General features: G+C 38.9%; 1 protein-coding gene across 8 annotated transcripts in view; it reads left to right on the top strand.

The window, feature by feature from the left end:
- Positions 1–14,959, top strand: part of PPP1CB (protein phosphatase 1 catalytic subunit beta) — a 99,319-nt gene that overhangs the window by 11,782 nt on the left and 72,578 nt on the right. For all 8 annotated transcript variants that reach the window (XR_009818293.1, XR_009818292.1, XR_009818296.1 and 5 more), the window contains exons 2-5: positions 4,009–4,140; positions 7,379–7,609; positions 7,943–8,047; positions 12,601–12,672. Coding sequence is in view for 1 of the 8 variants with exons in the window: in XM_061991291.1 (XP_061847275.1) it covers positions 4,009–4,140; positions 7,379–7,609; positions 7,943–8,047; positions 12,601–12,672 (540 nt within the window). In the remaining 7 variants the exon portion in view is untranslated. The remainder of the gene's footprint in view (positions 1–4,008; positions 4,141–7,378; positions 7,610–7,942; positions 8,048–12,600; positions 12,673–14,959) is intronic.

A 14,959-nucleotide genomic window follows, 5' to 3' on the forward strand; every position in this document is an offset into this window, starting at 1 on the left:
GTGGCTTATGTTATTGCTAAGCCACTCTCCATCATTTTTGATCAATCATGAAGGAATGGTGAGGTGCCTGAGGACTGGAGGAAAGCCGGTGTCACTCCAGTCTTCAGAATGGCAAGGAGAACCCAGGAAACTACAGGCCAGTCAGTGTCACCTCCATCCCTGGAAAGGTAAAGGAACAACTCATCCTGGATGTCATCTCCAAACACATGAAGAAAAGATGGTTATCGGGGGAGTCAACATGGCTTCACCAAGTGGAAATCCTATTTGACCAACCTGATAGCCTTCTATCAGGCTATGTATAACCGACTGGGGAAGTAAAGGGAGAGGAGTGGATGTCATCTACCTTGACTTCAGCAAGGCTTTTGACACTATCTCCCATAACATCCTCATCAGAAAGCTCAGGCAGTGTGGCTTGGAAGAGTGGACAGTGAGGTGGATTGAAAATGGGCTGAACAACAGAGCCCAGAGGGTGGTGATCAATGGCACGGAATCAAGTTGGAGGCCTGTGGCTAGTGGAATTCCACAAGGGTTGGTTCTGAGGCTGGTCTTGTTCAACATCTTCGTCAACAACCTGGATGAGGGGACAGAGCAAGTTGGCTGATGACACCAAACTGGGAGGACTGGCTGATTCCCCAGAAGGCTGTGCTGCCATTCAGCAGGATCTTGTCTGGCTTGAGAGTTGGGCAGAGAGGAACCTCATGAGGGTTCATCCTGGGGTACATGAAGAAGAATGTGTTCAGGAGGTTGAGGGAGGTTCTCCTCCTCTTCTCTGCCCTGATGAGACCTCATCTGGAGTCCTATGTCCAGTTTTGGACTCTCCAGTGTGAGAGACAGAGAACTTTTGGAGAGAGCCCATTGGAGGGCTACCAAAATGATCAGGGGACTGGAACATCTCTTTGGAGGGGAAAGGCTGAGATAGGGGGCTCTTTAACTTGGAGACATAAGACTGAGGAGTGGACCTTATTAACGCTTCTAAATACCTAAAGGGTGGGTTCTGAGAGGATGGGATGAGTCTCTTTTTCTGTAGGGCCCAGTGACAAGCCAGGGGGAAACGGGCACAAGCTGGAAAATGGGAAGTTCCACCAGAACATGCGGAGAAACCTCTTTCCTGTGAGGGTGAGGGAGTGCTGGCACAGGCTGCCCCAGGGGTGGTGTGGAGTCTCCGGAACTTTTCAAAACCCACCTGGATGTGTTCCTGTGTGACCTGATCTCAAGGTGACCCTCCTTTGTCAGGGGAGTTGGACTGGATGGTGTCTAGAGGTCCTTTCTAACTTCTACCATTCTGTGAAGTCAGGAGTTGCGTGTTCAATGTGTCTTCTGGTGCAAAAATCCACCGACACTGAAAGCCTCAATCCTATAAAGCAATTGTTCCAAATTTAAACTTCCATGCGAGTTTCCAAGGGAGTTAAAGGCTAGTGTTCTAAGAAATATTGATTGGATCAAAGTTATTTTAAGTATTATGAGTGCCCTCATTGCACTACTGTTTCGATTTTGGACTCTGTGCTTGGTCTGGTGCTACTTACGGTAATGCTAATATTGTGTATAGTGTACTTTTCTGGGTTTGAATTTTGAAACTGGAGTGGCTGTAGAAACTGGCAGTTACATCACTTCTTGGTTTTAATCTACTCGAAGTGGCTTAATTGTGATGTTTGAAAATTCAGAGAATACAGAGGAGAATTTCATCGATTATGAAAGCAGGTTAAAAGAATGCACAGTTTGTAGAGGTCTTCTTTGTCTTCTTTGACAGAAGAGTTTGTTGTGCCTGGTGTTTTAAGCTCTTAATTTAAAATTTAGCAGTTTTTTCAATGAAGTGATAGCCTTTGTGATAGGAAGACTCTTTCAAGTGGGAGCTTTCTTACGTGTAGTGACAGTTTGTTGTGCCTAGCAGAACATTTTCCTGGTTTCTGAAAGGGATCACTATAAGGTACAGAGTGCAAGTGTTTGAAAAAGTGGAGATCATTGGAGCATTTTGGTACCTCAGAAATGGGATGGTCAAGTCCTGTGCAAAGCTGTTGAACCTGAGATGGTTCTTTTTCTTTTTTTTTTTTCCTCTAATAATCTCCTTTGGGCTGAAATATATCTGTGTGTGCTGTGTGGACATTTGAGATGTGATGAAATGGAAGCCTGTAGGCATTTTTGTTTTCTAGTCACCTTGATTGTGTCTAGTGTCTGCTTTTGTGTTCTTCTTCTAGCATCTTCATGCATAAAGTATAACCAAAAAGAAGTGTCTCAAAAAAACTGTTTGCTTTTGCAAGTACAGCTGCAATCTTAATTTCAGCAAAAGGAATGTGACTTGCCATATGGTGAATATCACCTGGTACTGATTCAGAGTTTCAGTGAAAACACTTGGTGAAGCCACAGCCTTGTTCTTTTGGGATTCTAGTAAGCAGATTTTCAGTATATTCTCACTGCAGATACACTAGCCCTCCTGCTATTTTGGCACTCATGCTGACTGTCCTAGAATCTAGTTTCACATCTCTTCCCTGCTTGAGGGAACTGTTATTCATTTCTACCTCTTCATGTGTTCCTGTGGCTGCTTCCTAACCTCAGCTTGACAAGTGTCTGGTGTTATTAAAAATAAAAGATCATAGCATAGTGTTGAAATGGCCAGATGTGCAATTACACTGGGAAAAGTATGCAGTGATAACCAGAGCAGAGCTTTTTGAGCTTAACACTTTGGACTGTAGTGCTAGGTGACCGACCACAGGTTCCCCTCAAATCCCCTTTTTCTCCATTGCACAACATAGATAATACCTGATCCCCTCTGTAAAGTGTGTTTTCTAGGAGCTAAGCAGAAACAAAAGGATGAGTGTGGTGTTACTATTTTTTTTTTAAATAATGTTGCAAGCTTACTCATCTGTTTTGGAGAGGGGAAGGTGAGAAACCAGGAACTTTTTTTATGTGTGAAGAACTAATATTTCCTATTCTGTCTGCAAATATATATTATTAGCTTTCCTGAAGCTGCAGCTTGATTTTTATGAAGTAAAGTCTTATGTTTGAGCTTGCAAGCATTTGGATTTGAACTGCTGAAGCTTTATGCCACTTTCTCTTGTGGGTACTACTGGGGTTTGATGCGGACTGTTGCTTCCATCTAAAGCAGATGGCAGAACAGGATGTTCGCCTGTTGTTGACACGGATCCATTCTGCTTTACTAATTTGAACTCTGAAATTTGGTTTGTGCTGAGATGCAAGACTGAACTGGATCAACAAAAGTGCAGACAGATTTGTTCTGTTTTTCTGCCTCACTGAAGAAACATTAAAGCCACTGACAGAGGACTCATGTAGGTATTTGTGGAGAGAAGGAGCTGTAGATGAACTTGACAGAGAATGTTGATTGGAGTGCAGTGGCATGTGAATGTTTTTGAAAACTTGATGCTAAATATAGATCTGAGTTACCTGACTTACTGATTTAGGAGTTCAGTTTAGTTTCAGTTAGTGTGCAAGTTTGTTCCAATAAAGGTTCCAAGTAACTCAGAAGCCGTAATACATGAATGAAGGTGTGATGGTCCTGTATTTTGGCTGCCAAAAGTGTAAAGGTGACTGTGTTTTGGTTTTCTTTTTTCTTGTTGTGTTTAGCTAGCACTGTTGAACTCAACAGTTTTAAAGAAGTTTATGTTGTGCATAACACATATGAAAGTGTTTTCAGGATTTGGATTCTCGGGATTCTTTTGCCTATTGTGAATACTCTAGCATAATGGGATTGTTATTTTAAACAGTTTATGAACTTGCACTTACCCAAATGTAGATGAAAGCAAGGCTTAAATTATTCCCTTGAGAATCTTGATTTAACAGGGATGCATACAGATTCTTAAGCACAGGTTACCACACTGTCAAAGATTAATTTTAGAATTTGCTGGAATACATATAATTCCAACACAATTGGCAGATATGTTGGCAGATGCTGATGGCTTTTTGCAAATATAGATATCAGATACAGCTCATCTGCACTTATCTGTTGCTGTGTATTGGTGTGATGGTTACTTTCAATTGTTAAACATCTCATTTCAGTACGAGGATGTCGTCCTGGGAAGATCGTTCAGATGACCGAAGCAGAAGTTCGGGGCTTGTGCATAAAATCACGGGAAATATTTCTTAGCCAGCCTATTCTCCTGGAACTAGAGGCACCTCTGAAAATCTGTGGTATGTAAACTTCATATGTATATGCTTCACGTAGGCATTTTGACTTGGGTGATACAGATTAGAGTGGGGTCTTCGTAATCCTGAACGTAATTTTCAGTTTGAGACTGAATTGAGACAAAGTAGCTAAACTTAATCCAAACAGTTGGTAGATTACTCATACTCCCAGTACTGTTTAAAGCAAATTCCCTTGGCAGTAAGAGCTGCTTGTGTTCTCTAGGCAAATCCCGTAACCTCTCCTTTGTAGTTGCCTAGGGACTACTTGCACAGAGCTTCTACTTGTACAATCACTATTTCAAAGCTGCTTAAAGAAATTTCAAATGATGAATGCGCTTCGAAGCATAAGCAAAACAAAGGTCTTTCCATGTTGTGAAGTGGTACATCTCACAAATAGTGGTGAAGAAAGCATTGTTAGTCTTTTAAGTTGAAAAAATAGAACTGGATGTAGACTGTTAAATTAGTTACCATGTAATAAAATCCTTGAGCACTACAGCATGCTTTAACAAACATTCTTGCTACTATCATCTCAGGATAGAACTAAAACCTGTATGTTCTTTACTTCTCTAAGCCTTTGTAAGAAAGTAGACTTCTTTGACAGTATACTGTTAGTTAATAGGTGTGTGAGCTTGTAAAACTGTTACAAAAGTATTGTAAATACTGGTTTGTGATCATCCTTTAAGTTATTAAAAGCAGTCAGTCTTACAGTAAGAGATTTCTTGAATCAGACTTCTTCAAGTTTCATAGTATTAAAATGGAAGCAGTCTTTGAATTTTTTTATTACTAACATGCTCAAAGATAGATTAGTTTCTTCCTAGGCTTCCTCTAAGCACACATAATGTAGCAATGTTTCTTACATTAAGAGAGGATATTACCAATTAAAAAAAAACAAACCAAAATACTAATGGGACAGTCATTTTCAAGTGACTAATGACTTAGTAGGGCGGGGAGGAAGAACCAGACCAGCTAGAATGAATAATGGCATAAGTTTGAAGGTAAAGTCCATGTTGTGTTTATGCTGCCCTGCAAAGACTACAGTAGTCTCATCGTATTCTTAGATAAAGAAAAAAAATGAAAACTTAAATTTTTAGGTTTTACATAAAGTCTGCAAAGTATAACTAGCATCTGTCAAAGTTAGTTTTTCATTTGCTTAAATTGAGACAGATGAAAGAACTGTTAGGAGCATACTAACAGGGTAGCAAAAATGCACAGTTAAATAAGGTATTTGTTATTTTTAAATTGCATTCCAAAAACAGTAGTAGCACCAGGAAGTGTCAGGTGTATCTAAATTTAATATTAGAGCAATTGTCAAAGAAATATTTTGATAAAAGTGAAAGGAAGTTGATCGCTCTCATTTAAAAGCAAAATGTGCAACTGTACTGCTTTGAACTAGTCTTTCAGTGTGTTCAGGCAATACCTGAGGAGCCATTATAGGATTGTCTTGTCCTGTGATCAAGTCAGTTCACAATAAGCTTTTACATGTTGACTGGCTGTATTTTAATGTAAGATGAAAGAAATTCTTATGTAAACATCCATTTTAAATAGGTGTGGTTTTCACTTGGAAGACTGTTGTATCTCTGGTAATCCTAAATTTATTTTGTGCTTATATGAAGTTGCACTTTGCCAAGTGCTTTGAATGGAACAGTAAATGATTTGGTCCCTTTACAAAGCTGTTGCTGTAAAATGTTCCTTTACCCTTTAAGTGCTTTGATCCTTCTGGATTGTGTGTAATTGCAAGCAGTTCGAGACAATGAACAAATTTGTAATATTGTTTCTTGTAGTATGTTTAATTCTGGTGATAGCAAAGTCTGGGGAGCACATTGATAGTGTAGTTCTGGAGTACTAGACTCAGCATAGCAATGAGTTGTCAAAGAGTCTTCTATGTTTTCTTTTGGTTGTGCCCTGGAGATTTCTAAATATCAAATAGGTTAGGAATCATTTTTCTTGCAACATACGTGAAAATTATTTTAGTCAGGATACTTCAGATTGTATCTGGAATTGGATATTGGATAATGTTCCCTGTTATTATGAAAGTGATAGTTATGTGTGAAATACATAAAGGAGAAGGCATTTCTCATAGAGTAACAAGGAGCGTAGCTATGTGCTCTTAAAACTGTATGCTTTAAAAAGTAAACTGGAAAGCCTGCAGTTCTGGGAACCTTTTTTAGGATTATGTGAAAGCTGTATAGAGATGCATGAGTGTCCTGCTTTAAGGCCACCATAGCTAGAGCTCTAGTACACAATAGCTGTGCTTAAAGTTGGGATTTTGCCACTGAATAAACAGCAGAAGTGAAAATGCGTTTATGGAATGGTTAGTGTGAGGGACCAGGAGGTATTAAATATAAACAGTGTTGAAGCTTGTTCTGAAGGCTTCTTGTGTGTAGCTTTTTCGTATTCAATCACTTTGCTAATGAATTCTACAGTCAGCTGGAATACATTGCATGTATTGTACAAGTTAGTGTAGAGCAGCATTATACTTTCTTTGACCTTATGGGCAGCTCACAGATAGCTTTGGCTAGTCTGATAGGGTATGCTGTGGTGTCTTAATTGCCACACGGAGCTGTTCCATGGAAAGCCTGCTTAATTGCTGGCAGTGTGATGAGTAACACGACGGTTACTCTTCCTAAGATATACCTGCAAGGTTGAATATCTTGTAAGGAAATCAGTCTTTCAGACTCTATGTTTTTTCCATGAATAGTTGCATCAAAGGAGGATTTACCTTAGACACTGGGGCATGGGGATCTTAGTACAGCAATGTTATGGGAGGACAAGCAGTTGACCTTTGAAGTAAGTGCTCTCTGCCAGCACAATCTACAGTTTCTTGACGGTCTGTCAGGATTTACTGATCTGTTTTTGCAGTAAATAATGTGACTTAACTTTTTCATACTGCATCAGCTTCCCGACTTTACATCTGGTGATATAAGTCATCAGTTAGAGGTTGTCTTTCTGACCTTGTTTTAATTTGACAAATTCGAACTCTGTTGGAAAGCTTATGCTTGATTGTGAAGAATTCTGTAGCTGACATAGCAGTTCTGCAAATACTGTGTATTGTTTGCATGTAGTGAGCACTTCAGTTTGTAATATTGGGATGGTTCTTGCCTTTAGATACCTATTGACAGTCTATTTTAAAAATAAATACGAATACATTTTTTAAGGTTAATTACTAAAAATTTATTAGCTGAGTTGTCCTTAATTTGTGGACTCTTTTGTTGCACTAATCCTCATTAAATATTTTCTTATTCAGGTGATATTCATGGTCAATATACAGACTTGCTTCGATTGTTTGAATATGGAGGATTCCCACCAGAAGCTAATTATCTTTTCCTTGGAGATTATGTAGACAGAGGCAAACAGTCTCTGGAAACAATTTGCCTATTACTGGCGTATAAAATCAAGTACCCAGAAAACTTCTTTCTCTTAAGAGGAAATCACGAGTGTGCTAGCATCAATCGGATCTACGGATTCTATGATGAATGTAAGCAAAACCTGTTTGTTTTGAAAGACTGTAGCAGACTAATACTGTGTTTTAAAGAGACTTATAATAGTGACTGGTACTACAAGGATTTCAGTATTCTAGGAACCTGCTTTTAAGCTTCCTGAAAGTACAATTCAAACCAAGGTTAAAGTCACTCTACAGAATTACTAGTTGTTCTTCTGCGGTCCTTAAAATGCTGTTGCTGGAGACTGACTCCTAGATAAAGCCATGTGACAACGTTTGCTAATGTTTTTTGACAGTTTGTGATATGTATTGCAAGTTGACTGTAAGAAAATGGCCTTCTCTTCCTAATGTCACACTCTGTTCTTGTAGGCAAGCGGAGATTTAACATTAAGCTGTGGAAGACCTTCACAGACTGTTTTAACTGTCTGCCTATTGCAGCTATTGTGGATGAGAAAATTTTCTGTTGTCATGGAGGTAAGATGATGACAGCTTTTAAAGGTTGAGTCTAAACTGATCTTTGGGTTACTTCTATACTAAATGCAGTGTGGATGTGCATACTTGCTATTTAGCTGGAGATGTTTAACTTTATGTTGTCTGTAAGGTTGCTGTTATGCCATGAACTTTTCTGTGCATGTGGCAGTAGACAGATGTCATCTTTACCTCACACACTGGCCCTCTGTGCCCAAGGGGCAAGTGGATCTGGAAGTATTCCCATCAGTATGTCCCTCTCTGAAGGATACTAAATGCTAGAATTCAAGCCTAATTTACTACATAACTTAGTGCTGCCAACTATCAATGCAGCCTTAGCTAACATTGACATCCCTAGCAGTCAATTGGAAGAAAAACTTTCACAAGTAACCTCAGCTCTGTAGTCTTGGCATTTTTAGCTGGTTTGATATTGGTAGAAAGAACCTCAGAGGTCACATAATCAAGTCTGCTGCTTGAAGTAGGACATTTGTTAACATTGGAGCAGGTCAGCCATGGCATGCTCTCACTCCATGAAACCTTTGCTATTGGAAAATCTCTGTTCCCTGGGCACCTGTCCCAGTGCTGCCCTGTTCTTGTAGGGAAAAAAAGTGGTGATTTGGCCGAGGCTTGTGACTTGTCTGAATGTTGGAACCTACTTGGGTGCTGTTCATTGTAGGAGACACCTCATGTTTTTACAGGCAATGATGCTTACTGGTTTTCAGGACCTTGCAGAGACAAATAGACAACAATTTAAAATTACTTGTGATGAGAGATGTCCTGCATTATTGCGATTGTCTTTGCAACTGCCTCCATTAATAAACTACTCAATGCCTTGCACTGAGTTATTCGTAGGTGGTCTGGTAGGTGTTGCACCTGCATTGCCACAGAGATAAGTGGCAGTGAGAGTACTGCAGAAACCTTCAGTTTGACTGAACAGCTCCATGTAGAATTAGAAATAACTATTAATCCAAAATTCCTGAGCAGACTTTTTCAAACTTTATGGTTGTTATTGATGGCTGCCATCCTGCCTTTTGTTAATTACAGGTATCTCTGCAAGAGCTTTGTATGGAATGTACTGTAAAAATGATCCTGCCTCTTCTTACATCTTGTATTCAAAGCTTCTGCCTTCAGTGCCCTGCTAGTATAAGCTACCAGTACCTTATGCATAATATTCTCTGAGATATTGTCACATCTCTGTAAAAATAGAATTAGTGCAATGATATACAGTTGAGTCTGCCAGTCTCCAAGTAGCACTGACATGTTAAAATACTTGTTTTCTCCCAGGTCATATTTTTATCTCATTCTCAGTGTGACATCTGTTTTTTTTACCCTCTTTTTTTACCAGTAGCTATCTATGAGCTAGATACCATAATTTTGAGAATGAGATACAGAATCACTTCCACAAGGAGGTAGCCAGTTGTCAGTGACTAAAACCATGTAAAAAATTTGTTTCCAAAAAAAGTGAAGGAATTACCATTTTACTAAAAACTGTACTTTTTTGAATGTTGTTTTATTTGGGAAACAGTAGAGACTGAACGGTGACAAAATACTGGCTTTCAGGCAAAAAAGCTCAGATGGGTGGCAGAAGGTAATTGAGGGAGCTTAGCAGGTAGAGTAGGATGCTATTCTATGACGAAACTGGTAGTTTTGTGTGTGTCTGTGCACTTGAGACTTGAGTTATGAGCAAAAAGCCTAGAAAGCTATTTTTCAAGAAAATATAAAGCTCTGTTGTAGTTGTATTGGGGGGGGATTAACTTCTTGTTTAAACAAGTAGAAGAACTTTTGTGCATATTGTTCTTTAAGGATCCTCTTAGGAAAAGCAGCATTTATTTCTTTATTAAATGTTAATTATCCCTTAAACTTGCATAGGCTTCATCTGTACCTGAAATTACTGTCACTCACAACTGATGCGCGGCTGTGAAATAAAGCGAAAAGATTACTAAATGTGCTGTGTGCTCCTCGTAACTGAAAGTGGCCATTCAGCACATCAGTAAGTTCTGCCCTTTTTCCGCTCTTCTCCAGTCCTATCCAAACTGCATTCCACATCCTGTGAAGCCATGGACTGTCAGCGCCTTTTCTTGATGTTACTGCTATAATAAACAGTGGGGCAGCAACACAAACCACTCAACTCTGCTGGAGAATGAAGCTAGCATGTAGCTATAAGGTAGGTGCCTTTTTTACTATATTGCGCATTTTTGCATAGTTTATTTTAAATATATTGCCCTCTGGGATATATAATAAAACTTTGCAAAACCGCATAACATAGTAAAACAAAAGGCACCTAACTTAGCCCAGCAGGCTATCTACAATAGCTTAAAGTCCTGGGTCAGCATTTTTACCTAGACTTTTCTGGATATCTGCTGTTTTGAGTTCTCTGTCTCACAATAAAAATCAGACCTCTCCTGTCATCCCTGTCTCTAAATGTTCATGCTACTGCAAGGATCTTTTGTTGTATCCTTCCTGTCACCTCCCCCTCTGTTACCTGTTCTTTCCACGTTGATCGTACGAGTCATACTGTGGCCAATTTTTAAAGCTTTCAGCTTTTGATTTAGCTTTAGTGAAAAATAAAGAGCGTCTTCTATAACCATTTCCTTTTGTTCTGCTTTGTATTCTGTACAGTATTGTTGTCTTATCTAAGACACCACTTTCTAGTTCTAATCTTTAGAGACCTTATGTGATCACTGTCAAGTTTCTATAAATTAAGTCCATGTTGTAGTGCCACGTTGATGGAACACATCAGTCTTACCACATTGGATTTAAGCTCTGAGATGGGAGACATGTTAGTTTAGTAGAATACTGGGTTTACATAGTATTTTCAAGCTCTGAAATTTTACTTTTCTTGTGACATTAATGACAGTGAAATGTTTGAGGTCTACTTGGCAACTTTACAATGTCCAGAGACCTGATGATTTTCCAGGATTACAGTTTAGAAAGAAACAACCATCGCTCTTATCAATTCCACTTGGTTGGGCTTCAAATCTGGAAGCCTGTATTTGAATCTGCCAGGAGTAATGACAATTCATTTTCTCTTTCCCTTAGGGAAGGGGTGCTCCTATGCTTCAAGAAGACAGTATACTGAAAGCTAGTTTTTCTGTACTTAGCTGTCATTATGTGACAAGACAACTTAATTCAATTGTGTGCTTTTCAGTTTTCTTTAAGTACATACATAGTAGGTTGCACCAATCCCTATAGTGGCAGTGGGTTGACAGTGATCTTAAGTAGCTTGTGTTTGCATTCTTAATTCCTTAATGCTTATCATGTACAACTTTCTGTAGATATGAATTTGAGACATGAGCTGTTTCTTTATGTGCAGAGGGATTAGGAAGGAAGAATCTGGGAAAAGATAACCTCTTGTATGGTTACAGAGAGATCTGCAAACATGTGAGCAGTTCTGTGGGGTTTTTCTATTTTAGTGCTGTAAAATAGCACCAAAATGAACAGCTATAGGGTTGAGATGGTTTGTAATAACACGTTTCCTTTTAAAGAACTGAATGCTTTGAGTGCAACCTGAAATGCTGAGAGCTGTAACCTCAAAATCACAAACTGGTTGTTCTTATTTGACTGAGATTATGCATTACTATATTGAGGTGTGGTGCTGAGTAGCATTAGAGTAAAATCCACATGCCTTTGTGCTAATGTAATCTGTATGCAAATAGATCAGTTCTGAGGAAGGAGAAGTGGTGGGTTGGTTAAAGTTCAAAAACTAATTATCTATTTGAATTCATATTCAAAGTATCCATGTGTTGTTGCGTAAGTAGAATTGACTATATCTCATTTGATACACCATTTAAAGGACATGTTAAGATGATAGAGCATCTAGTAAGTAGGCTGTCTTCCTTGCCCGTATGCCTCAAGTAGAAGGGTTCTGGAGTGTGCACTTAAGTTGTTCAAAGGGTAGCTTTAGATTTTCATGCTTTGGTTGTAGTTACATATTAATATGGCAGAATTAAGCAGAGCTGCATCTTTGTGATAGATGAGATTGAGTAATCAAGGTACTATGGTTTTAGAAATGACTAAGCAGCTGAGCTTATAGGAGATGGCCACCTCTATGTTCCTCATTTATTGCAGTTTCACAGTCTAGTATTTGTTCACAGCATCCAGTGACTCCTGCTCAGCTGACATGTAGTGAAATACTGAAATAAGTGATGTGACTCATGATTGTAGTCACACCTGTAGGCTGTTTTGGCTTGTGGTCTTTTAAAGCTGGGTAGGGCATTTTTTCTTTAACTTTTATAAAAGTAAGCTGGTTGTAAAGAAAGCCATCTGCACCCACTGTAATTGTGTGAAGATATTGGGAATGCTGTTCTTCACTGGTTCTAGTAAGCTGTTGAAGAGAATGTACTGAACAAAAACAATTAAAGCCCCTTGCTAATTTCACTTGCATTATTCTTTGTCCCTCTGTTCAGGAACTTAATTGTCTTATAGCAGGCTGTCTTTTGTTTATATTACAGTGGAAACAATGGATACTGCATGACTTTGAACTTCTAACTGTGTGTTCTCTGGAACCCTTTTTACAGGTAAAATATGTAGATAAGTCACTTGTTTTCTTGTACTTACAGGACTGTCTCCAGATCTCCAGTCAATGGAGCAGATCCGGAGAATTATGAGACCTACAGATGTTCCTGACACAGGTAAGTGACGTGGAATTTGCTGTAAACAGATTTTAATAGTGAGACGAGCTGAATCAATTTCTGTACAGGCAATGCAGTGACTTAACCTCTGTTCACAGTACAGTATTCCTTGATGTCTGTAGGGTGTGAGTCTTGTTCCTCACGATGGCTAAGTTATCTGGTATGTTAGAGGCCCACGCTGGTATTGCTTGTCATAACAGAGTAGGAGACATTATCCAAGTTTGGATACATTATCCACCAGTTTGTCTTAAGCTTAGAAATCTAATGTAAGATCAAATGAAACTAAACAGTTCTTTTGCTCCTGTTGGTTAGGCACATCTAAACCTTTTAGTCTGTCATAGAACGTTAAGTGTCTAAAGCTTGATGAGTATTATTTAAAATGTTTTGGCATCTCTCTACCATGTCCCCCTCCTCTTTACATTAAGTAGAGCTCCTGCTTCACTGCATCAGAATTTCAGTTGCTTCTGTCATTGTGCTAGTCCTGAAATGTTTTTCTGCTAATGTATTAGTACTTTTTATATAGGTGTCGTGTGTAAATTGCCAATGCTTTCTGTACAGTATTCTTTTGAATTATTAAATTAGTCATCTTAGTGTCTCATTTATTCCAGATTTTGTTACTAGTGGATTGAAAAGACTGTTGAACACTACAATATTTTTTGAAGTATTTATTACAACAGTGGTCTTAACTTTCAGAGGAGATAAGACATCGAAAGAAATTGCAGTTACAGTTAAACCTTGAAATAAAATAATTCTGCCTCCTGTGGTGTTCCTCAGTGCTGATGCAAAAGTAATTCAGGGACTAAGGTTGATCTATCCACTGTCTCTTTAAGCAACAAGATTTCTATGCAAGCTGGTATACACAGAGTTAACACTGAGAAGCACTACTAGACTGGTGAATGAGTGTTTTTGTAGTATAAATTACTACGTTGTTCTTCCTTTATGCTGCTTATTCACTCAATACATAACCAAGTCAGTGTCAGTACAAACGAGTCAGTCTTTACATGTATCAGAGCTCTCAGAAAAAGTAATTCTATTCAACAGGCTAATACTACTTGTTTGAGCCACCCCCACTTCAGGAATGCCCTTGCAGAATGTAGTTCTGGTTTCCATGGACACCCCACTGAAATCATACGTATTCTTAGTACTTCCTAAAATAAGTGTAGAAATTTTAAAACAAGGCTTTTGATCTACAAAGTGTTTTGCAGTCTTAATTTGCTTTCAGAAGCAATAGCTGGATGTTCACCAGCAGAGGTAAGGCAAAATGTCCCATCAGAGGCATGTGCATATGGTACAGTGACATAAAATGTCTTGGCCTCTTGGACCTACTTTGTGGCCCTTTTTTCCTTCCTACAGAATGGAAATAAATCTTGTGGAAAAAATGTGAAAGTTACAAGTCCTTAAAAGGGATATCACTTTGGGAATGCGTGTTGATACAGACATTCGTGGTACGTGGTAGTGTGGCTTGTGCTCAGAAGATTATATCATTGTGAGGGTTTCTTCTAGCATTACAAAAAAAACCTCCCGTCTTTTCAACCTCAACTGCAATTTCAAGACTTTATTTTGGTGACATTTTTGTGGGATTTGGAAGCTGTTTGCTCAAATCTGTCTATTCCAACTTGAAACGCTTGTCTTTGTTAACTGTTGAAGTATTTGCATTTTGTGAAGCCAAGGGAGAAGTGCTGCCTTTTGGTCAGCACTGCCAAGCAGTTGCTTATTAGGAAACTAACTCCCTCTGTTCTGTAATCACGAGTGCCTTGTGACAGCTGGGCTATGGTGTGCTCCTGGTCAGCCTAAGCTAATGCAGTGGTAGAAGTCGTGTGCTAAAATACAGTCGGACTTGGGTAGCAAGGTTTAGTTCAGTTCAGACAAACTTGTTGCACTGATTATAGGACAGATTTGCCTGTTGCTGTGTATAACGCTGAAGATTATTTGGTTTTGGAGAGAGGATAGAAGCAGCAGCACTTCCTAAACAGCTGAGAAGCAATTTCTGCCACTTGATGGAGATTAATGATAAGAAACCATTAGTGATTACAGTGCAACGATTCTGTTTTGAAAAACCTGTTATTCCTTGTAGAACTGCATTTTGACAAAGTAAGTTTTTCACAAATGCTGTCTGTATTCAGTGGTTTATTTCTAGATAGTTATTTTATCTAAAATGCAGTTGGACTTGCTCCATTCTCTGTTTCTTAAAAGCAAGTGAAATCTTAGCCTCTGCTAGAGAGGAACTATGACTGACAGTGGAGACCATTTAGTTGCTATATGTAAAGACAAAGTAATTTAGTCGCAC

The sequence above is a fragment of the Colius striatus genome, chromosome 2, assembly GCF_028858725.1.
Source record: "Colius striatus isolate bColStr4 chromosome 2, bColStr4.1.hap1, whole genome shotgun sequence".
NCBI lineage: Eukaryota > Metazoa > Chordata > Aves > Coliiformes > Coliidae > Colius > Colius striatus.